This window comes from Penicillium concentricum, assembly GCF_028827145.1.
Source record: "Penicillium concentricum strain IBT 3081 chromosome Unknown utg000002l_segment0_segment0, whole genome shotgun sequence".
NCBI lineage: Eukaryota > Fungi > Ascomycota > Eurotiomycetes > Eurotiales > Aspergillaceae > Penicillium > Penicillium concentricum.
In genome coordinates, this window is record NW_026622755.1 from 6075628 (window position 1) to 6094805 (window position 19178).

Here is a 19178-nt window from a genome sequence, read left to right on the forward strand (position 1 = left end):
AATACGAAAGATAATTTGAGAATTTTGGTGGACTATCTAAGCCCATAACTAGAGATGTCTATGAAATTCGAAAAACGAAATCGACCGCCTCTGTCCTGTGAACCATGTCGCACACGGAAGTAAGCACATACTAGACCCTGGATCCGATCTCATAGACTCACCGTCGCTAGGTTGAAATGCAACAGACTTTCACCCTGTGATACCTGCATTAAACGCAACGTGCAGTCAGCATGTCAGTACGCTTCTAATGCTGTACGCGGCAAGATTCATACTTCAAGACAACGTGCCTTGAGCGATAGACTGAAGCGTCTCGAGGATTCAATCCAATCATTTGTTGCGGGAGAGAATGTGTTCCAGACATACCTGCAGCCACAATCAGGAGGGGTACATACGTTTAGTGAAGGTGGAAGCCTTCCTAGTTCTCATGGAGTTCTTGTCGCCCCGACTAGGCTGCCTACGAGCAATGAACCTCGCATCGGAGACCAACATCTTCAAGAGAAAGCGGTGCCCAACACTCTTCATACCCATCAAGGTAGAAACAGCCACGTTGATTCCAGTCACTGGGTTTCTATTTTGGAGGATATTAAGGAAGTTCGAGAAAGTTTGTCTGCCGTTGATCCCTTCTCTCTCATCGAGCCGGCAAGCGATGGTGGAAGTGAACATCCAGACTTGAGCCTTGCTCTTGGATCAGAACATCGATTGAACATCAAAGATATACTTGTCTCGCTACCCACGCGCCCTATCTGCGATATGTTGGTGTCCCGGTATTTCAATGCTCGGTACATGGTCCTAGGTGGGCTATCATTTGCAACTACCCTCCATTGTATGTCTGGCTGATTCTAGAACGATTGCAGGTATTGTGCACTCGGGAAAGTTTCAGGATGAAGTGAGTCACATTTTTGTGTTGTGCATCCCTTTGGGGGCTACCCAATGAAGCATCTCCTATCCTAACTGACCCGGGATAGTATGGAGAATTTTGGAAATCGCCGCAAAAGGCGTCCGTGCTTTGGATCGCGCTTCTATTCAGTATCCTTAGTGTATCGGTTCATCTTCGCCTAAAAGTGAACACAGACGGGACTTTGAATGGTTCAATTCCATCGCCCGATATCCTCCAACAAAAGGCAGCACAGTGCCTTATGCTGGGAGGATATAGAACAGCCAATGCGTATGCATTAGAGGCATTGCTTCTTTATACCCAGAGCGGCTTTTTGAGTGACATGAAAACTAGCTCCCGACAATGGTTCGACATAGGGATCATACTCAGGTTAGCATTTCGCATGGGCTACCACCGTGACCCTAGCACTCTACCAGGGGTGATGACGCCATTTGATAGCGAAATGCGACGCCGGGTATGGCTGCATATCTTCCAGCTGGACGCGCTCTTGAGTTTCCAGATAGGCCTTCCAAGCATGATACCAGCTGAGTGTTGTGACACCCATTTCCCCAGGAATCTATACGACGCCGATCTCTATGTTGAGATGTCGGCATTGCCTCCAACTCGACCGTCCTCGGAATATACTCCTGTCCTCTACGGTATCTCCAAGGCCGGGGTAATGAGCATCTTCAAAAAGATCGTTGCGCATACAATGTCGCTTGCAACGCCATCTCACAGCAGAACCATTACTTTGGATGCCGAGATGAGAGGCGCTTACACTCTGGTTCCCGACTTCCTAAAATGGAGAGACATCAGTCAATCTCTCATGGACTCATCCGAGGTAATCCTGAACCGATGTACGATCGAACTCCTGTACCTGAAAGGCCTCGTTGTTCTGCACAGGCGGTATATCCGATATGAGCACCAAGACGCCAAATCCGAGTCTTCACGACGCTTCTGTGTAGAAGCAGCTCTTGAAATCCTCGCCCGCCAAGCAGACATGCATCAAGCATTTCAGCCTGGCGGTCGTCTACAAGAAGACCAGTGGATGATTTCCTCACACACAATCTACGATTTCCTCTTAGCTGCGATGGTCATCTGTCTGGATCTATCTGTGCGCCTCGAATCTCATGCGACGGCGTTTGTAGACGAGCGCGCAGACCACGGCTTTGTTTCGAGGGAGATTGTTGCACTGAAAAACTCCCAACAGATTTGGGCTGCTAATAGTCACCGTTCGCCGGAATCTCGCATTGCGTCGCTTGCGCTGGACTTGATGGCCCGTAAGGTGGCTGAGCGTCAGGCTACCTTCTCGTGCGAGGAGGCTGCGTATATGGACATTCCTCACGTGAGCCTGGAGCTGCCCTACATGGAGCCAATGTCGGAAATGATTGATGGGTCTGAGACCCTAGACTGGGTAAGCCATTTCGCGGGTATTGAATACTGAACCGATCATGAATAATATCTAACCATTTTCCTCTCTTCTAGCTCTTGTTGGACCAATATTTTCAGAACTCTGGTCTCGAGGCGCCTCGAGACCCGAGCAATGATATGGGTGGGTTATTTACGGATGATCCTGGAACATTTGACTCTTGTGCATATTAGGTTTAGTATTAAAGTAGTGGTGAGATAGGGAAGGAAAGCTGTCTGACTACTTGTGCTTTACCAAATGTCAAAATTCACTACATATTTGGTTCCATTGTGTGCTGTGCAAAATCCAATTAATACTTTTGTACATTACACTGAGGATGACTGCTTGTCCCCGTGCATGCAATGGAATATCTCATCAACTCGTTGAAAAATAACAGGGGCATCATGGTGACGGAATCATGTTGATGTGCATTAGAAGGCTGGAAAGGAGATGCAAGGCATACTACGTATTCACAAATTCATCTTCGAGTGTCTGTGCCAGGTACATAGGGCACCTAGACGGAAACCCAACCCGACCACTAGTAGATGTAGAAAGAGGGCAAGGGCCTGGGCCCGAATGCTGCGTGTTGTGAAAGTAAATGCGGCAGATAGTAGAAGAGGGTAAAGGATCCAGGGACTGACGGCCAGCGGCGAGCATGGATGAAAAAGGGATGTGATCTTGACAAGGAAGAGAGCGACTTGCAAGGCAGGTGGTAGTGGGAAGGAGTCCCAAGACGCTAGGGAATTAAATACGGGGAAGCGGCTCGGTGGGGGTGGGAGAAGATAATCTTGAGGGACTGGTTGAGGCTGCGGATCGAGGGGTGATGATAATGATTCGTGAGGAGGTTGGGCTGGAGATGACGGTGATGAAGTAGAGTGACGATTCCGGACGATCATTTCTCGGTCTGGGCCGGAAGAAGGGCCCTCCTCTGGTTTGGGGTCGGACACAGGTGCTGCATTGCTTCGAAAATGACTGGAGTCAGGTATCGAGTCACGTCGGAGGGATGTTGGGTTTCGGCGCAGCTTTTTGGGAGATAGGGTTCGCTCTACTGATGGCTGTTGGTTATCCAATGGGCGGATTCGAGCCCCAGGCAGGTCGGAGCTTCCCGTGCTGGCTTTCCTGAAGCGAAAGTTTTCATTTGAATTGGCACCGACTTGGATGCCATTTAACACCTCGTCTGCTGAGGGTCGTCGGGCGGGATCAACCGAAAGCAAGCGCTCTAGGAACCGATACAGCTTTTCGGGGAGATCGGAGCGGATCGCTCTTGCGTGGTCAAAACCAGCCCAGCTGGTGATCTCTGCGCGGAGTTGATCCAAGTCCTCTTTTTCTTCGTTTATGAGGTCGGCATTCGCGTATGGAAGAGCTGCAAAACATAGGAAGTAAAGAATCATTCCGAGGGAGAAAATATCAGACTTGAACGTAAAATTACCAAATGGTCCGTCAGGATATTCTTGGCGAAGAACCTCGGGTGCACAGTATGAAAGAGTACCGGTTGCACCAGTCGACTTGCGCATTGCATTTTGAGACTGCACCTCACCGAAATCGCTGACCAAAACTCTGATGCCATCACCGGTCTCATGGAGCAGGCAGTTGTTTGGTTTCAGGTCTCGATGGATGTATCCATTGGCGTGAAGATAACGGAGTCCAGATGTGATATCACGGAAGAAAGAATAGATTTCATCTAGCTGGAGTGTGCGAGGTCCTCCCAGTTTGGTTCGAGGCTCCGGTTCGCCTTTAGATTTGCGGCGCAGGCGGTCCTTCAATTGTTGCGCAGTGGTCGAGGTCTGAACAGAGCCACAGATGTAATCATGCAGATCACCGGCATTGCAGTACTGCTGTAGAATAAATGCACAAGGCACACTCGGGCCGAACGTGCTTATCTTCGCATTTTCCAGCCAGACATGACGGTACGAGACAAGATTCTGGTGGGAGAGATGCTGCAGCAGCTGCACTTCACCCAGGACCTTTTCCAGCCACTCATGATCGTCGCCGACAGGGACACGCTTACAGGCATAGTGACCAAGTGACACACTGTCCAGGACATGCTTCACTAGGAGCACCACACCTTTTCCACCTTTGCCCAACACTCGTTCCTCCACAAAGAACCTCTTGAAGTAATCTGGACTAAATGCTGCAGAGGAAATTCCTTGCGGCGGTTGTGGCGATGAGGTAGGTTGGACGGGTGGGTTATTGATAGTACCACGGGGGTGCGCGGGCTGAACAAGGCGATGGCGTGGAGAAGGAGGAGACGAGGATGTTGCGGAGCTGGGGAGGCTATTGTTGAGCATGTGAAAGTAGTTTGGGTTAACGAATTCCCCTTGGGGTTCATTATCCCCACAATGTTGTTCTCTACTATTATCACGCATTGAGCGATGACAGAATGGGCAGTTGGCTAGCTCCATATTGTCATTGTCCGTATCTGAGGTATTGCGGAGAACGAGCTGTTGCGAATCATGGTCAAAGATGACTACCGAGTCATTGTGCCGCCTATTCACAATTAGATAACTAGTAGCATAAACTTAAAGAACACTTACAAAACAACATCAAGATTTCCTCCATTATAGGGGACCATAGACATGTCGGCGGGCATTCTGGAATGAATGTGGGATGACAATGGGGGAGCTGTCGATGACGATGTAGACCTGGGGGGCGGTGAGAGTACAGTGATGGATAGTGATTGCAGGTGGAACAAATCCCCTTTATATTCACTACATTTTCTACATTTCTTGTTTGTCCTCTTTTAGGGATCAGATCAAGATGTTTGATTATACATTATCCCCGAACACTCGAAGTTATAGCTAAATATAAACCGAAATCGGGTATCAGAACTGAATCGGCGAAACTAAACTAGGCTGATCTATGAGTGGGGTACAGCTTACACCAGTGGACAACCCACACAGTTGATAATCACCTCAAATACACAGAACTCCAATTTTAGTCCTGATTTGAATCTCAATGGACCCGATTTCTATCACCGGTCTCGTAATAGAGGTCAGCCATGTGCTGTCGAGCCTGATCAGATATGCCAAATCGGTACAGAGCGCAAAATCCGAAGTGCGGAAACTCACCGAAGAGCTATTTGCTCTCAAAGGCATCTTGGAGCACCTGGCAGCACAGATAGATGATATTCCCAAATGGCAGGAATCAGAAACAAGCCCATTTGATGGCGACGTCATGGCGAGAGTGTTGCTTACAACAAATGAGTTCCTTCAATCCTTACTCATAGACTTGGAAGTGTCCGAGACCAAGTTTAAGCGCCTCAAGCAAGCTCTGAAATGGCCATTTACTCAGGCCGAAGTCAGCGAGCATCTGATCCGGCTGGAAAGGGTCAAATCGTGGTTGATACTGGTTCTCACTGCAGACCATAATTCGGTGGATCGGGAGATGCAGCAGGAGGTTCGTGATCTGACAAACACATTAAAAGAAGACTTGGAGGTTCGAGCTCAAGAGCGAAACAAATTGGCCAACAGAGAGCTACTGCGATGGATAGCTCCTGTGAATCCCGAAAGCTCTCATCTGCGGGCCTCAAAAAGACATAGAAATGGGACTGGTAGATGGTTTATCGACGGTCATTTGAAGACGTTTCTCGATCAAGATGAAAATCGAGCTTTCTTCCTCTTAGGAAAATGTATGTACCCATTGCAACTTCGAAGAAATTTCACTGATATAGTTCTGAAGCCGGAACTGGAAAAACCACACTGTTGTAAGTTCCGTTTGGGAATTGGGTTGCTTCTTATATCTGACCTTCGCTAGTGCACAAGTTGCCGACGAACTTACTTATATGGCTTCCCAAGGCCAATCCATGTGTCTTGCGTATTTCTATTGCACAATTAGCGATTTTGCCTCTCAGAATGCAAGGAATGTTCTGGGATCACTTGTGGCACAGCTCTCCAGAACAGATCCTTCAATATTGGATGAGATTCGGTCTATCTACCACAAAGGCCCAAAGAATCAGGCGCACAGGTTCCCTATCGAATTACCTGTTCTCGAAGCTGCCATCGTCAAATCTGCCTCTGAAAAGACAAAGGTTGTCCTTTTGATTGATGCAATCAACGAAAGCCATGATATGCAGCTTCTTGAAGCTTCCCTTCTCAAGCTTGCCAGTCTGTCCACGAACATCCGCGTGCTTATAACCACTACAAGTACCATGAGTTCCATCAATCACGACAATGTATCTTTCTTGAACATAAGTGGAAAGTCGCGAGGGGACATTGATACCTTTGTCAAATACCGACTTGAGACTGATGATACATTGAGAACCTTGGCACCAGAATTCAAAGCGGAGATTGAATACACTCTTTGTCGGGATGCCGATGGATCGTCAGTATACTATCTTCTTACTGTGCTTTCTGTGGTCTAATTATCTCTTCGCAGATTCCGCTGGGTCCAGCTCTCATTGGACAACCTGAGCACGCAGCGATCTGTAAGGGCGATGCGGCAGGCCTTGAAGAACCTTCCAAGTACTTTACGCGAGACATATGCAAATATGTTAGGAAGAATTGCCCCTGACGATTGGAAGATTGCTCAAGAGGCCCTCTTTTGGCTCAGTTTCACCAAACAGCCTCTTACTTTGGGGCGTCTCAACGAAATTGTGGTCATGGACGAGACAAGCATGACACTCGATGAGGATATGATGCTTGTCCCTCCGCATATTCTTCTTGAAATATGCCAAGGACTAATCACTGAGGACCAAGATGGGTATCTTAATCTCGCGCATGCGTCTGTCAAGGACTTCCTCACTTCTGATTGGATTCGCTCATCTCGAGTTCAATATTTCGCCCTGGATCCTAGAACTGCAGATCTTAAAGCCATGCACGGTTGTCTCACGTACCTATGTCTCGACAATTTTGCAAAAGGATACCTGACATGCCCCGAAAACCCAGCCAAGTTACGAGAGGATCATCCTTTCATGGCTTACGCCGCAAACTTCTGGCCCCAACATGGTGCCGCTTGTGGCTTTGGGGATTCTGAGCAAGCCATGGTCCACAATTTCTTTGCAACAAGGTCTCTTCCTGGCCGTGGCAATTATGGAACCTGGATGCAGGTGTTGCTCCGGACAACCGCCGGTTCAAACACGAATGACGCTGTGGTCATTGACAGAACGCATCCTCTATACTACGCTGCCTCGTTTGGAATGGTTCAAGTCGTCGAGTCTATTCTCGCTTCCGAGCCAGACATCGATATCAATTCTCGTGGCGGCCGTGTTGGAGCCACAGCAGTGTGGATTGCCAGTCTTCGGTTCAATTTTGAAGTTGTGGATATTCTCTTGCGTGCTGGGGCTGATCCATCTATTCGGGATCCAGGTAGTGGGCTTAATGTACTTGATCTATTGAGGATGGTGCCAACCCGACATCGAAGCTACGAGGGTCTTCGGCCTATTTTGGCTCGTCCAGCGCCTTGGAAGGAGTTAGAGCGTGAAGCGAGGAGAAAAAGGATTGAATCTTACAATCAAATAGGAAGCCAGCTAAATAGCTAGTTAGCTGGCAACGAGGCACCTAGGCACTCAGGCAGGTGGCTGTCTTAATAGAAGGATCAATTTAAAGAATGTGGAAATGTGTTACATTTGATCAAGCATGTCGCTATTTTCTGCCACGCTTCTCTCCCCGGATTCAACCCATGGTTGAAGAGCGGAACCAAATCCTACTATCGGGTGGCAAGATTGGATTATAGAGCAACATGTACGAAGATACCAATTATAATTACTCAGAAGATGGTTTAAGTGGAAATAATTTTCATTCATTTTGATTCCTCATCGAATCGGGTATCTGAGTTGGAGCTGGTGACGGGAAAACACCAAAACGCCTAGGGTGGTACAAATTATGTACTGGGATGCTCACGATTGACGCGGCTTTTGTATTACAGGCACTCTTCAGGCCTGGGCGACATGTCGCAGGGCAGGCTTCAGACTTATGTGCGATAAAACACATGTCAGATGCCTTGTGGAGAGCCAAGTCCGCTCAATGCGGAAATGGGGAGGAATGACCCGGCTAGAAGCTCTGTTTCAAGAGCTAGCATAACCGATCTCATGGCGATAGACTATTCGTCTTTCGCGGGGCGGGACAGGAATAGGAATGACACTCGTGTCGTAGAAAACGCCGAGAGATCAATCACTCCTCGCCACTCTCCACGTCGCTGACCTCCAAGTTGGCGATCGAATCGTCATCGCTGTCCGCGGGGTCGACGGTCTCGTCCTGGGCAGACTCTGACTCGGCCTCAGCCTCGGCTTCCTTGGCAGCAGGCTCGTTGTTTTCATCCAACTTGCGCTTTCGGGGCATCTCGCCGAGTGCACCTTCACGGCCCATGACACCCGCCTGGTCCTTCTCTCCCTTCTCGCCCTTGCCGGTACCCTTGGGTGGGGGTGTGTACCAAGGGATCTTTCCACGAAGGAAATCGTTGATAACCATCTTGGCGACACCATCCAGATCGGCTTCACCTCCCTTGAGGAGACGACCACCCTGGCGAGCAAGAAGCGCGAGCCAGTCGAGGTAATCCTCCTGGTGCTTGATACCGTAGGTACGCTCAAGGTGACGGGGCAAGACACGGCGAAGAACAGCCGGAATGTATTGCTCTGGGTTGTGAACGTTCTCTACTCTGCAGACTCCACGGAGAAGGATGTCCTCCTCGGTGTCGTTGGCGTTGGGAGGAACCACACCAGGACAATCGATGAGGTAGATTCTCTTCATCAGGGTGATATACTGCCACACCTTGGTTTCACCTGGAATGGGAGCAACTGTGCACACCTTCTTGGCTCGGAGAGTGTTGATGATAGAAGACTTGCCCGTGTTGGGGTAGCCGATCAAGCCAACAGACACTTGCTTGCGGTCGGAGTGAAGGGACGAGAACTGGCGAAGCAGCGAGATCAAAGAACCCTTACCGAAAGAGTTGTTGATATTGGCATGGAAAGCAAGACAAGGGTAGTCCTTAGAAAGATGACGAACCCAAGCGGCCTAGTCAAAGATGCAAAGTTAGCAATCAGTCACCAGCAATGAATGAAACATTGTGTAAAGGCAGAAATGTGTGGGATGTTACTAAGAATTCTGCTACAATGCCACCAAAAAAAAAGGCAGAAGCAGACTTCTACTCAAAAACAAAACACAGCTGGCCCTTGCGACAGGCCTTCAAGACGAAAGCAAGTCAACCTAGGTTCATAACGAAATTCGGTGCGGGCCAGTGTTAATATACCAAAGCTGTAACAGACGGAATTCCATTGAAACAAGCACGACCGGAGTTGTGCACGACCGAAGTCGCAGGAAGAGGCCTTGACTTAGCGATGGAACGGGGGGATAACAGAAAAACGCAGCAAAGCAATAAAAGCAATAACGGGGTGATGAAATGGGACAGCAAAGGGGAAACGGTGAAACTTACAGCAACGCCAGTGGGGACGAGATCGCACTTGTTCAGAACGAAGATCAAGTGCTTGTGTGGTGCCTCTTCGCGAACGTATTTCTCAACACTTCTGCAACGAGTACCCTCGGGATCACGGGAATCCAGGACATGAATGATGACATCGGAAGAATCGATAACCTTGTAAAGTTCGTTCCAGATACGCTTACTCTGTCCCTTGGAGAAGACAGATTCACGGGAGGTAGTGAGTAGACCCAAGTCTTCGACCGCGGCAGTATCATCACCGCGAACAATCGCACTTCCATCAGCGTGGGTTCCCTCATCATTCTTCTCAATGTAGGTGTCCTGCAACTTGGCTGTCTCGCCAGCGAGGTCTTCGAGGGACGACACACCAAGCTTGACGCGCTTGCGCTGAGCCTTGGGGCCGAATGTATCATTGAAAGGAGAAGTCTCAATGGCCATCTTAGCCTGGTGCTGCTTCAGACCGTTGACCTTATCATTGTCCCGAATCAAGCTCATGGGGAGCTTGTTGGTCTTGAGAAGAACTTGGTACGGGTCGGCGGCACGCTCAGCAACAGCGTCACGGAACGAGGTCAGAGCCTCTTGTGAGATAACACGGGAGTTAGCAAACCATTTACGATTTGGCTCGATACGGGCTGTCGGCAACTCTTTGGATTGATAACTCGCGGCGACTGTGATATCACCCTGTGCGTTGCGGCGAGGCGTGCCATCCTTGAACATGTTCAAGGTCTTAATTTTCTTGGCATCGCTGGGAGGCAAGTCAGTATTGATTATTCGAGGATAATAGGGGTTTTGGCTGAGGCTGAACATACCGGTAAAAATTTTCACCTTTGGTCTTGACATTGGCCATGCCATCGTTGGGCTTCCCCTGCCGCACTTTACGAGCGGCCTCCTTCTTTCCTGTACCCATGATAGCGGTTGTGGGTTGAAATGTGAAAGGAGAAATAAGTGCCTGACGAAAAAAAAATCGAAGGCAAGACCAAACACGAAGATTGGCAGAGTGCAAAGAGAAGAAGAAGAAAAATAAAAGGCGGCGAAGGAATTATTTTTTTTGGCGCCAAGACATTGCCGTGCACGGACCAAGGGAAAATCGCTTCTTGTTTCTTCCGACTTGCTCGACCGCGTATCCTCCCTATTATACAGTAATCAACCTCAGGCTACATCCCGGCTTAATTGAAGGTCGTGTCATTGGCCTTTGATTCAATAATTTACTTTGCAACAATCCCCTGTCTGTTTTATCACTCCCCGGAGTGACAGGGTTGAATTGCGCCGCATGTCTGTCCTCCGCAATAGCCGGACTGCCACTGTGCAGGTCCGTGGATTTGCTTCCTCCTCCAACCTTCGAGTCGGACCAGAATCCCCTCACTTCATCGATGTGCCGAAGATTATCCAGCCCACCAACCCCCGCAAGCCTCATGTCAGGGGTACACTACCCGTGCCTCGCGAGCTCTTCCCGGCCCGCCGAGCGGACAAGCCCCGGATACAATACCTCAATGCAGCCACACAACTCCCCAAGTCGGAACGCGTAGTGAGCCTCAAGAGCAGCAACCCCGAGAAGCAGGAATGGAAGCACAAGATGGCCGATCTGCGGAGACAGAACCTACGGGACGGTCTGCGAGACCTGTACTCGCGCAAACGGTCCGCAGATTCCAAGATTTTCAGCCGCAGTCTGGAGAGTCAGAACCGGCGGGACCGCATTCTTCAGCAACCTGAGCGTGAGGACGAGCGTCTCACTCGGCCATCGGTTATCGAGGCCATGATGCCTCACAAACAGCCAGTTTACCCCGACCCCAACCGCGAGGAACGCCTTGCGCTCTCTCGGGCACGTCTGGAGGCCAAGCAGGCACAGAAAGAGGCTGAGCGGAAGGAGCACCTCCAGTCGTTGTATGTTAATGCTCGCACTTTCATTACAACTGAGGAGCAGCTCGCTGCTGAAATTGACCGGGTATTCCCCGAGGGCGAGAACCAGGCGTGGCGCAACGACCACCAGCCCGGCGAGAACATCTGGAACCTGGGTACCCCCCAACTGTGTACAACCTTGCCAACAAGACCCGCTCCAACGAGGCTGTTCGCTGGGATGTCTCTCAGGACCGTGTCAAGAAACTTGGCGAGGCACTTACTGGAGGTAAGATGCGAGAGTAATCGTTTTTTTTTTTGGCATCATGTACAATATCTATTAAGCTATCACACTTCAAAGCTCAATCAAGAGATCCTTTGAGATCCTTCCATTTTTCACGTCGAGTTCCCGCTGCGCTTTAATGGCAGCGCGAGTAAGGTTCGTCTAAGAGTGAAGACAACTCAACAGCGAGATTACATCAAAGCAAGAATCACCCGAGTCTCACCTGGCGAGATGGATACCACATACGGAAGTCTTATAGGGCCTCAATGTTGCACTTCTTCAAAAGGATCTTCGGTGTGGCATTGTTTAGCTTGGCTTCAGATTGTGTGCTACTCTAGGCCTTGAATCCCAAATAATAAATAATGACGAAGAAATGTTAAATATGAACATGGACATTGATGTATCTTAGTATGACTAGGAATGAACAAGAGACAAGAGACAATAACATAGTGGACGCATATAAGAAGACAACAATAGAAGTAGAATCATAACAAGGGACCTTAAAGAAAGAAAAGGTCCTCAGATAATTCCTCGGACAATAGAGAGCTATCTCTGTGAAAAGAACAAAAGATTGGCTCAAAGAGCACGGTGTTCAGCTCCTGAATGGTCGATGGAGAACCCAAGAAAGTACAGTCTGTATCCACAGCGGTCGATGTTGGGCACTACCCGAAGGTGTACCACCGACATGCTTCGTGCCATTAGATAGGACGGGTGGTCTCAATCTAGTTTCAGCCTAACCTGGACCGCGTCAAAGATCCAATCAGTGCCCTCAATAAATCATTGGACGTGAGACTGAACTGTTGAGAGAAGAGAAAGGAGAAAGAAGAAAGAAGAAAGAAGAAAGAAGAAAAAGTGGGAGGGGGCAGGTATTTATACCCCAGTGCCTTAAGGCGATGGGGGAACTGGGGTAGGTGACGATGTTCCCGAATAGGAAGGCACCTCAGATTAGGAAGGTACGGGCTTATCACATCTGCTGGCTTTTTTTTCGGGATAAGTACAATGCAGACTTGCCAATCTGATTCTCTGTCTATACTACATTCAGCTGACTCCAGAATTCAGGATGATTTGAACCAATTCAATAATGACTACAGTATCACCTCGCTGGTATTCTTCATCACATACACGATCTTCCAGATCCCCAATTTGCAAGATCGGGCCCAAGCCTTTCTCTCGGGCATACACCATCCTATTCATGTTGACCACCATAGCCACCATAGCCACCTACTCGATTGCATACTTCCTGCCGATCATCCTAGAAAGGAGCATGGGCTTTTTCAAGGCTCATTGCGCCGCTGCGGGCTGTTGCCGCAGTTGTCATGTTTATCAATTTACTCGGATCAATGGCGTGTGAGTGGACCATTTCTTGTTGGAAATGCGATGACTGGGTTTCTTGGGCATGGGGTATCGGGATATCTTGAGGATCCGACATCCGGTACTGTGAGAATTTCTTAGCTACTATTGCAGGTGAGTGAACTATCATGGCTGTGACTTGACTGGCTTGTGTTGGCAGAACTCGAATTGTCCGGCGCTGGTATCTTGATAAAGGTAAGAGCCTTGCCTCTCAATTAGTCTGGTTCTTGTTGTACAATTCTGGCATGGAATAACATCCACGGTCAATGGAAGCGGGCCTTGACATCGGTCACACTCACTGGCAACCATCAGTTGGGACAATATGTGATGCAACCTAATAGAAAATTATATATACGCTTGGAAGTCTTTGAAGTATAAGGGACTCGGAACCAGACAACCGATGTCTTTCGCTGGGGGTTCAACCTGATTGCATTGTTGATAGCGGTCTCAGTCGGGGGAATATGAGTTGGCCCTTTCTGGCCTGCTTCTCTGATGGCCTCATTGTCAAACCTCAACCGTGGGAGATGTGTGTTCTCGCTGGCGGCTGGGTAACAGCTTGTAGTGGGTGTAGCTAACAAAATATAAGTTAGCAGACATGTTGATCAGACAAGGGAGTGCGGTACTAACTGATGGTTTTGATTTGTGACAAATGCGATGGAATCTCCAGGGCTATATAGGTAGGCATGTTGATTGACAAATGGATGAACTTAGATCAAATTGTGTGTTGATCCTGTATCAATGATGAAAGACTTCCAAGGTTGGAAACAAACATGCAGTCCTGGCCTAAAGCAACCACCCAACCATCATGGCAGTATCACCATATGTATCTACCACGCATCTTATACTACCCTAGGGATGAATTAAAAGGTACGAAAATAATCCCATCGTATTCCCCTGTATACGCATAGGCCTAAGATACAAATCATGCCCACCAAGGCCCTTTGGCGCACAGAAAAAGACCAACGCAAGGTTTCCAAGCGCGAGAGAAAATGAAGTGTAACCTATTATCTACTAACAACAGCAGGTGGCCTAGTGATGACATGACAATGTGTACCACGAGGGAAGTGCCCAAGATATTCCACTATCTGACTGTTCCGGTTCGATCCGTCGAGACCGCTCTTAATAAATACCCTCTTTTTTTTTGCTCCATTCATTCTCATAATAATCCTCGTCTTCCATCTTTATTTTCAACTTCATCATCTCCAGATTATATTCCGCCAGGTGTATACTTCGGACCGGAACATAAATGCCCCAGGCCCATACTGCACGTGATCCAGATAAGCCGATAAGCAATTTTCCCTCCGGCAACCCACCGCCGAAAAAAGAAACAGAAGCCCAGAATCACTTCGTGCTGCTGGCAGTGCTACTTTACAAAATTTGCCCATCTCTTCCTCTTGTGTCCATCTACATACCAACCCTCTCCAACCTACCTCACCCCAACACAACCATGGTGCAGGGATCATTGAAGAAAAACGGTCCCAGCGGCCCAGGCAGGAAGTAAGTGCCACTCCAGACACAAAACCACAGGCGACAGTCACAGTCCTATCCACCCACACAGGAACAATTGAACAATTAACTAACACACCCCCTCACTAGGCCCGCCAAGACAACCAGACCTGGTGTCCGCTCCGTCGCGCCCAAGAAAGCCGGCCTGATCAAGCAGAAGAAACTGACCAAGGTATGCACCAATTCGCTTCCGGTTTTCTCGATGCAGACCGCAATCTGTGCCTTCGATACAAGCACGGGAATAAAACAATACAAGCTCAAAAAGAACAACCACTAACACACCGCTCTTTAGCAACTCACATCCGGTCTCGTCTCAATGACAGAACGCAGTCTGGCGACAAAGGCAGGCCATCTCGAGCTGTTGGCTGGTGGAAAGAAGGACCGTCTGCAGAAGGAGCGTAATGCTGCTCGTAAGGATGGTACTTTGGCTCGCAAGGAGACTTTGAAGTCTGGACCCAAGAAGGCGACTTGAAGTGCGGGGATTTAATGGAGATGTTTTTTTTTGTTTGATTCGATCTTGTTTGCAGTTCGTCTATCTAGAGCTCGTTATATGAGTGCATGAAATCGATACCCAGTTTCTATTGTCTTTTGTTTGATATCTATGCATACATAAGAGGGCACTAGTAGGTACATGTAGGTAGTATAAGATGGATGCGAGATGAAGTAAAGAAGAGAGGCAGTGTATATATATGTTGATAAATAATAATTCCATGTACAAATCTTGGGAAAATCAACTGAGTAGAATATAACATGCGCGAAATCATCAAATCATAAGGCAGATCTTGTATGTAAAAGTCATGATGCATCCAATAGAAACAAGAGAAACGAAGAGATCTCGAAGAAAAGGAAATAAACGAAACAAAATAAAGGGTATCTATAATTCCAACTCCAATGCCATTACCATCCAAACCATATTCGCAGACAAAGTCTGCCATCCCAGTCTCAGAACTTCGAGATGCGGCTCGGAACACCAGCCTGCTCAATCAGGTCCCGGCCACGATCCATCCAACCATTGAAGCCACCATCACTGGAGTCCGAAGGGAAATCATCCCAGACGGCATTCTCCGAGTCCGCATACGTCGACCAGATGCCCTTGGGGACATCGGCCGCCGACCACGAGGGCAGCTTCGCCAGCACGCATGTGTAGTAGACGTAGAGGATGCGGCAGAGCAGCTCGACACGGTCAATGTAGTGCTGCGATGTGGGATCGGGGTTCTGGCCACCGTCGCCGAGCCGCTTCCACCAGCTCACGCGCCATCGCAGCGTTAGCAGGATGTGGCCGAGTTCGCCGAGGAAGCGTACGTGCGTCTCGTGTGAGATCTGCTTCCACTTTATGTTGTAGAAGTCGCGCTCGAGCTTGCGGAAGCCCTCGACTTCGAGCATGCGGCAGAATATTCGGGAGAGTTGCGCTGCGAGGAGGATCTCGCGTCGGTCTTCTGGGCTGTTGATGTCCATTGTTCGTTCTTCAACTGCTGGGTCGAGGGACACGAAGCTGTATTTGGCGCGGCTGGGCATGTTGTTCCACTGGGAGAGGAGGGTCTGAGGGTGGTTAGCTTTTATGCTCTCGTCATGTGGGACAGTGGACACTTACGTAGGCTTGGTTCATTGGGTCGCAGTCGGCAACGCAGGACAGCCAGTTCTTGGACTTGTCCTTCGAGTCGACAATACGTCGGTCGATGAACTCTAGGAAAGTGGACTTCGAGTTGCCGTTGTACTCGCTCAGGGCTTTCAGGAACTTGTAGGTCTCTCCCAGGTCGAGGACGTAGAGAGAGCCCCAGGCCTGGCTAGCGCGGATGTTGAACCGCCCCTGGCGCTCGGCGAGCAAAGACAAGAGTTGACTGAGGTCAAATTCAGATGGAATCTCCATCCGGACTCGGTTGGAACCATCCATCGTGGGGTGGTTAACAGCTCGTTGAGCTAGATAGGGTTAGTCAATTTGAACAATCCATAGGGGAGGTTTGATCGATGCTTACAAATGTAGTTGCAGGTTCCAAACTCGACAATACTAGAGAAGCATGCACGAGCGCATGGTTGCTCATGAAGTGTGGGGCGACAAGCATCGCAGGGGGCGCTTCCGTCACACTGCAAACACGTTAGCTTTATGAAAATATAGAATTTAGATGGGAATGCTTACCTTGCGCTTGTTCAGTCGACACTGAACACAAGTATCCTTGTTTTTTCTGCGCAGACCTGCATTGGCCCGCCCAACCATACTCAATGGGCCCTTGCGACGAGCGCCGCGTGGGGGCGAGACAAAGTCCGCAGACGCGATGGAGCCGCCTTGGCCATCCTCCTGGACAATTTGCAAGGGCCTTGCGATGCCTTGATCCAGTGAGGCAGGGTTTCTGGCCTTGCGCTTCTTAATTGTAGCCGAGGACTGCATGGCAAGTGGTGCGGGTCGACCGGCACGCTGGCCAGCAGTCGACGAAGCCCTCGACCTTGAAGCAACAGTGGAGACTAGAGGCTCCGCGGGGGTCTCACTCACCATGAAGGCAGTGGTCTTGAATGCAGGCTGCGACCCCTCCGGTGAACTGGATTCATGTGGTGAGGTCTTCCACTGGACATCGTCGTCTTCCAACTGGCGGTCCGCAAATGCCGGCGCTTCGTCGCTAGTGGCGGAGTAGGAGCACTCGTATATTCCCGACATATCGCCCGACACCGAGGAGTTTTCAGATTTGAATTGGAACTCCTGTCCCATTGGAACATTTCGGGGGCTAGTAGCTTGAGAGACCGGCGTGATCTGTTGGGTGGGCAGTTGGGATTCCAAACTATTGAGCCATCGCGATTCCAGCGATCTGATAGAAGTCTGGAACCCTAGGGAGTGATCCTTGGGGCTTTCCTGTGCGTCCAAGGAGAGTGGCATGGACTCTTGCGGCGGAGGCATATTGTCCACGGGAATACCATGTTGAATTTCAGTCCACTGCTCGGGGATCATGGGGAAGGACTGCGGAATCTGCTGGAACGACATGATACCCTCGACCGGGGCATCCGAGAAACCACCGTGAGGCATCTCCCCAAGATCATCGACAATGACGGCGCCATTCGCGTTGCTCGGTCCTTTCGCGTAAGGGTAGAGAAGAGACGCGTCCATCGGCATGCTGACTGAGTTGTACAGTTGAAAGTGTGGCCAAGCCTCGTCGGAATGGAAATTCTCATCGGCGGAAGATGGGATGGTCTTGGGGCTGAGAGTGCCACTGCCAGTACCCTCAATGAAGCCATCGGGGTAGCTCATGTTCTCGGATGCTACATCGTGCTTTCTGCAACAAAACAAATGTCAGCCCACATCAACATCGCACTTGGCGGGCTCGCGTCAGGGGGTGGATTCGGACCTGTTCTCCAGACGACGGTATTCACCGGTCAATGGGCCATGGAATGTGCCCAAGTCCGCGATATCCGCATCACATTGGCTCGATTCCTGGCTGGTGTCCCACTCGGGGGGTTGGTCGTAACCCAGATGTTCCCATGAGGCGACAGAAAAGGCGCCTTCCGTTTGCCAGTTGTCTAAGATTTTGGGGTCGATCCCCGCAGCGGTCCCAGTACTTCCACAGTCCATACAGGATGAGAGGGTAAGGTTGCGGCGACGACCTAGTTGAGCAAAGATCCCAAAAAGACTTGCTTTTTGAGACTTTGCAGGTACGGGCGGGGTGACAGAATGGAGTGTCGTAGGTAAGGGGGGCGAAGATTGGTCGAAGTGTTTATCTCGAATGGATATGTTGAAGAGGAGAGGGTTGAGGGGCCAGAGGATTTGTTGAAGGGCTGACGGGATTCCCCACCTCAAGATTTTCTGCGATCGTCTCTAGCGTGTTGTTGGCACAGACCACTTTGGGATGTCCGTCCTCCGTACGGAGTACAACATATGATTTAATAGATTTCGAGTCGGCGATTTAATAATTGTGAATTGAATATAGATAATTCTAGGAAATATAGGAATTATGGGAATTATAAGAAGTATCAAGCACTATATACCCTATTTACACTACTATGAGAGGGAGAGTATATAACTGTGTCGATCTCTTTTACGAGAGGAGCTTTGGAGATAATGTCAGAGAAACTCCGCGCGCCTGTAAATGGTCTAGGAACATGAGAGCGTAAAATAAAAGGAGTACGGAGTTCTCAAGTCCAAAGTACCTGTGAAACCCCAAGCCGTGCCAAGCGCGCATAGAATTTTCCACTGCAGATTTTCTGTCCAGACCTTGTTCTACCGTGTACGTTGCAGCATTGATTACATCATCTTTTAAACTTCTATAGTTAAAGGGCTTAGAAGTATAAGCCCTTATAGGTATAGAACGTGTTGTAGATTATATGAGTTATTATATCTGTATATCTATCCCTAAACATATGTATAGGGATAATATATCACGTACTTAGGTGTCAAGTACTACTTGGCATATGAATGACTATAGTTAGACTAGTAGATCTAGTTAGTATAGACAATGAACTATTTACATCCTACATGATTTCGCCCTCCACGGCTTATATAGTACATATTATAGGGATCCTTCCACTATATCAAATAATAGCACATGCTCAGCATGCCGAGAGAAAACCGAATCGGT

General features: G+C 49.1%; 7 protein-coding genes across 7 annotated transcripts; 4 read left to right on the forward strand and 3 right to left on the reverse strand.

The window, feature by feature from the left end:
• Positions 1 to 54: 54 nt before the first annotated feature.
• On the forward strand, positions 55 to 2476 carry N7517_006006 (Zn(II)2Cys6 transcription factor; the record flags this gene model as incomplete). The annotated part of the gene is made up of 5 exons (XM_056723736.1): positions 55 to 119; positions 171 to 793; positions 855 to 886; positions 966 to 2288; positions 2360 to 2476. 5 exons carry the CDS (start codon positions 55 to 57, stop codon positions 2474 to 2476), a joined length of 2160 nt encoding a protein of 719 aa, XP_056579986.1.
• A 276-nt stretch (positions 2477 to 2752) lies between these two features.
• On the reverse strand, positions 2753 to 4872 carry N7517_006007 (protein kinase IKS1; the record flags this gene model as incomplete). The annotated part of the gene is made up of 2 exons (XM_056723737.1): positions 2753 to 4769; positions 4817 to 4872. 2 exons carry the CDS (start codon positions 4870 to 4872, stop codon positions 2753 to 2755), a joined length of 2073 nt encoding a protein of 690 aa, XP_056579987.1.
• A 365-nt stretch (positions 4873 to 5237) lies between these two features.
• On the forward strand, positions 5238 to 7758 carry N7517_006008 (NACHT nucleoside triphosphatase; the record flags this gene model as incomplete). The annotated part of the gene is made up of 4 exons (XM_056723738.1): positions 5238 to 5910; positions 5961 to 5985; positions 6036 to 6602; positions 6657 to 7758. The coding sequence occupies 4 exons, from the start codon at positions 5238 to 5240 to the stop codon at positions 7756 to 7758; spliced, it is 2367 nt and encodes a 788-aa protein (XP_056579988.1).
• A 631-nt stretch (positions 7759 to 8389) lies between these two features.
• Positions 8390 to 10557, reverse strand: N7517_006009 (putative GTPase NOG2; the record flags this gene model as incomplete). The annotated part of the gene is made up of 3 exons (XM_056723739.1): positions 8390 to 9229; positions 9648 to 10395; positions 10460 to 10557. 3 exons carry the CDS (start codon positions 10555 to 10557, stop codon positions 8390 to 8392), a joined length of 1686 nt encoding a protein of 561 aa, XP_056579989.1.
• Positions 10558 to 10920: 363 nt separating this feature from the next.
• On the forward strand, positions 10921 to 11865 carry N7517_006010 (uncharacterized protein; the record flags this gene model as incomplete). The annotated part of the gene is made up of 2 exons (XM_056723740.1): positions 10921 to 11772; positions 11845 to 11865. The coding sequence occupies 2 exons, from the start codon at positions 10921 to 10923 to the stop codon at positions 11863 to 11865; spliced, it is 873 nt and encodes a 290-aa protein (XP_056579990.1).
• A 2698-nt stretch (positions 11866 to 14563) lies between these two features.
• N7517_006011 (DUF2462 domain-containing protein) lies at positions 14564 to 15094 on the forward strand (the record flags this gene model as incomplete). The annotated part of the gene is made up of 3 exons (XM_056723741.1): positions 14564 to 14613; positions 14713 to 14794; positions 14915 to 15094. 3 exons carry the CDS (start codon positions 14564 to 14566, stop codon positions 15092 to 15094), a joined length of 312 nt encoding a protein of 103 aa, XP_056579991.1.
• A 470-nt stretch (positions 15095 to 15564) lies between these two features.
• Positions 15565 to 18175, reverse strand: N7517_006012 (uncharacterized protein; the record flags this gene model as incomplete). The annotated part of the gene is made up of 5 exons (XM_056723742.1): positions 15565 to 16161; positions 16214 to 16539; positions 16596 to 16704; positions 16757 to 17879; positions 17952 to 18175. 5 exons carry the CDS (start codon positions 18173 to 18175, stop codon positions 15565 to 15567), a joined length of 2379 nt encoding a protein of 792 aa, XP_056579992.1.
• Between the last annotated feature and the right edge of the window lie 1003 nt (positions 18176 to 19178).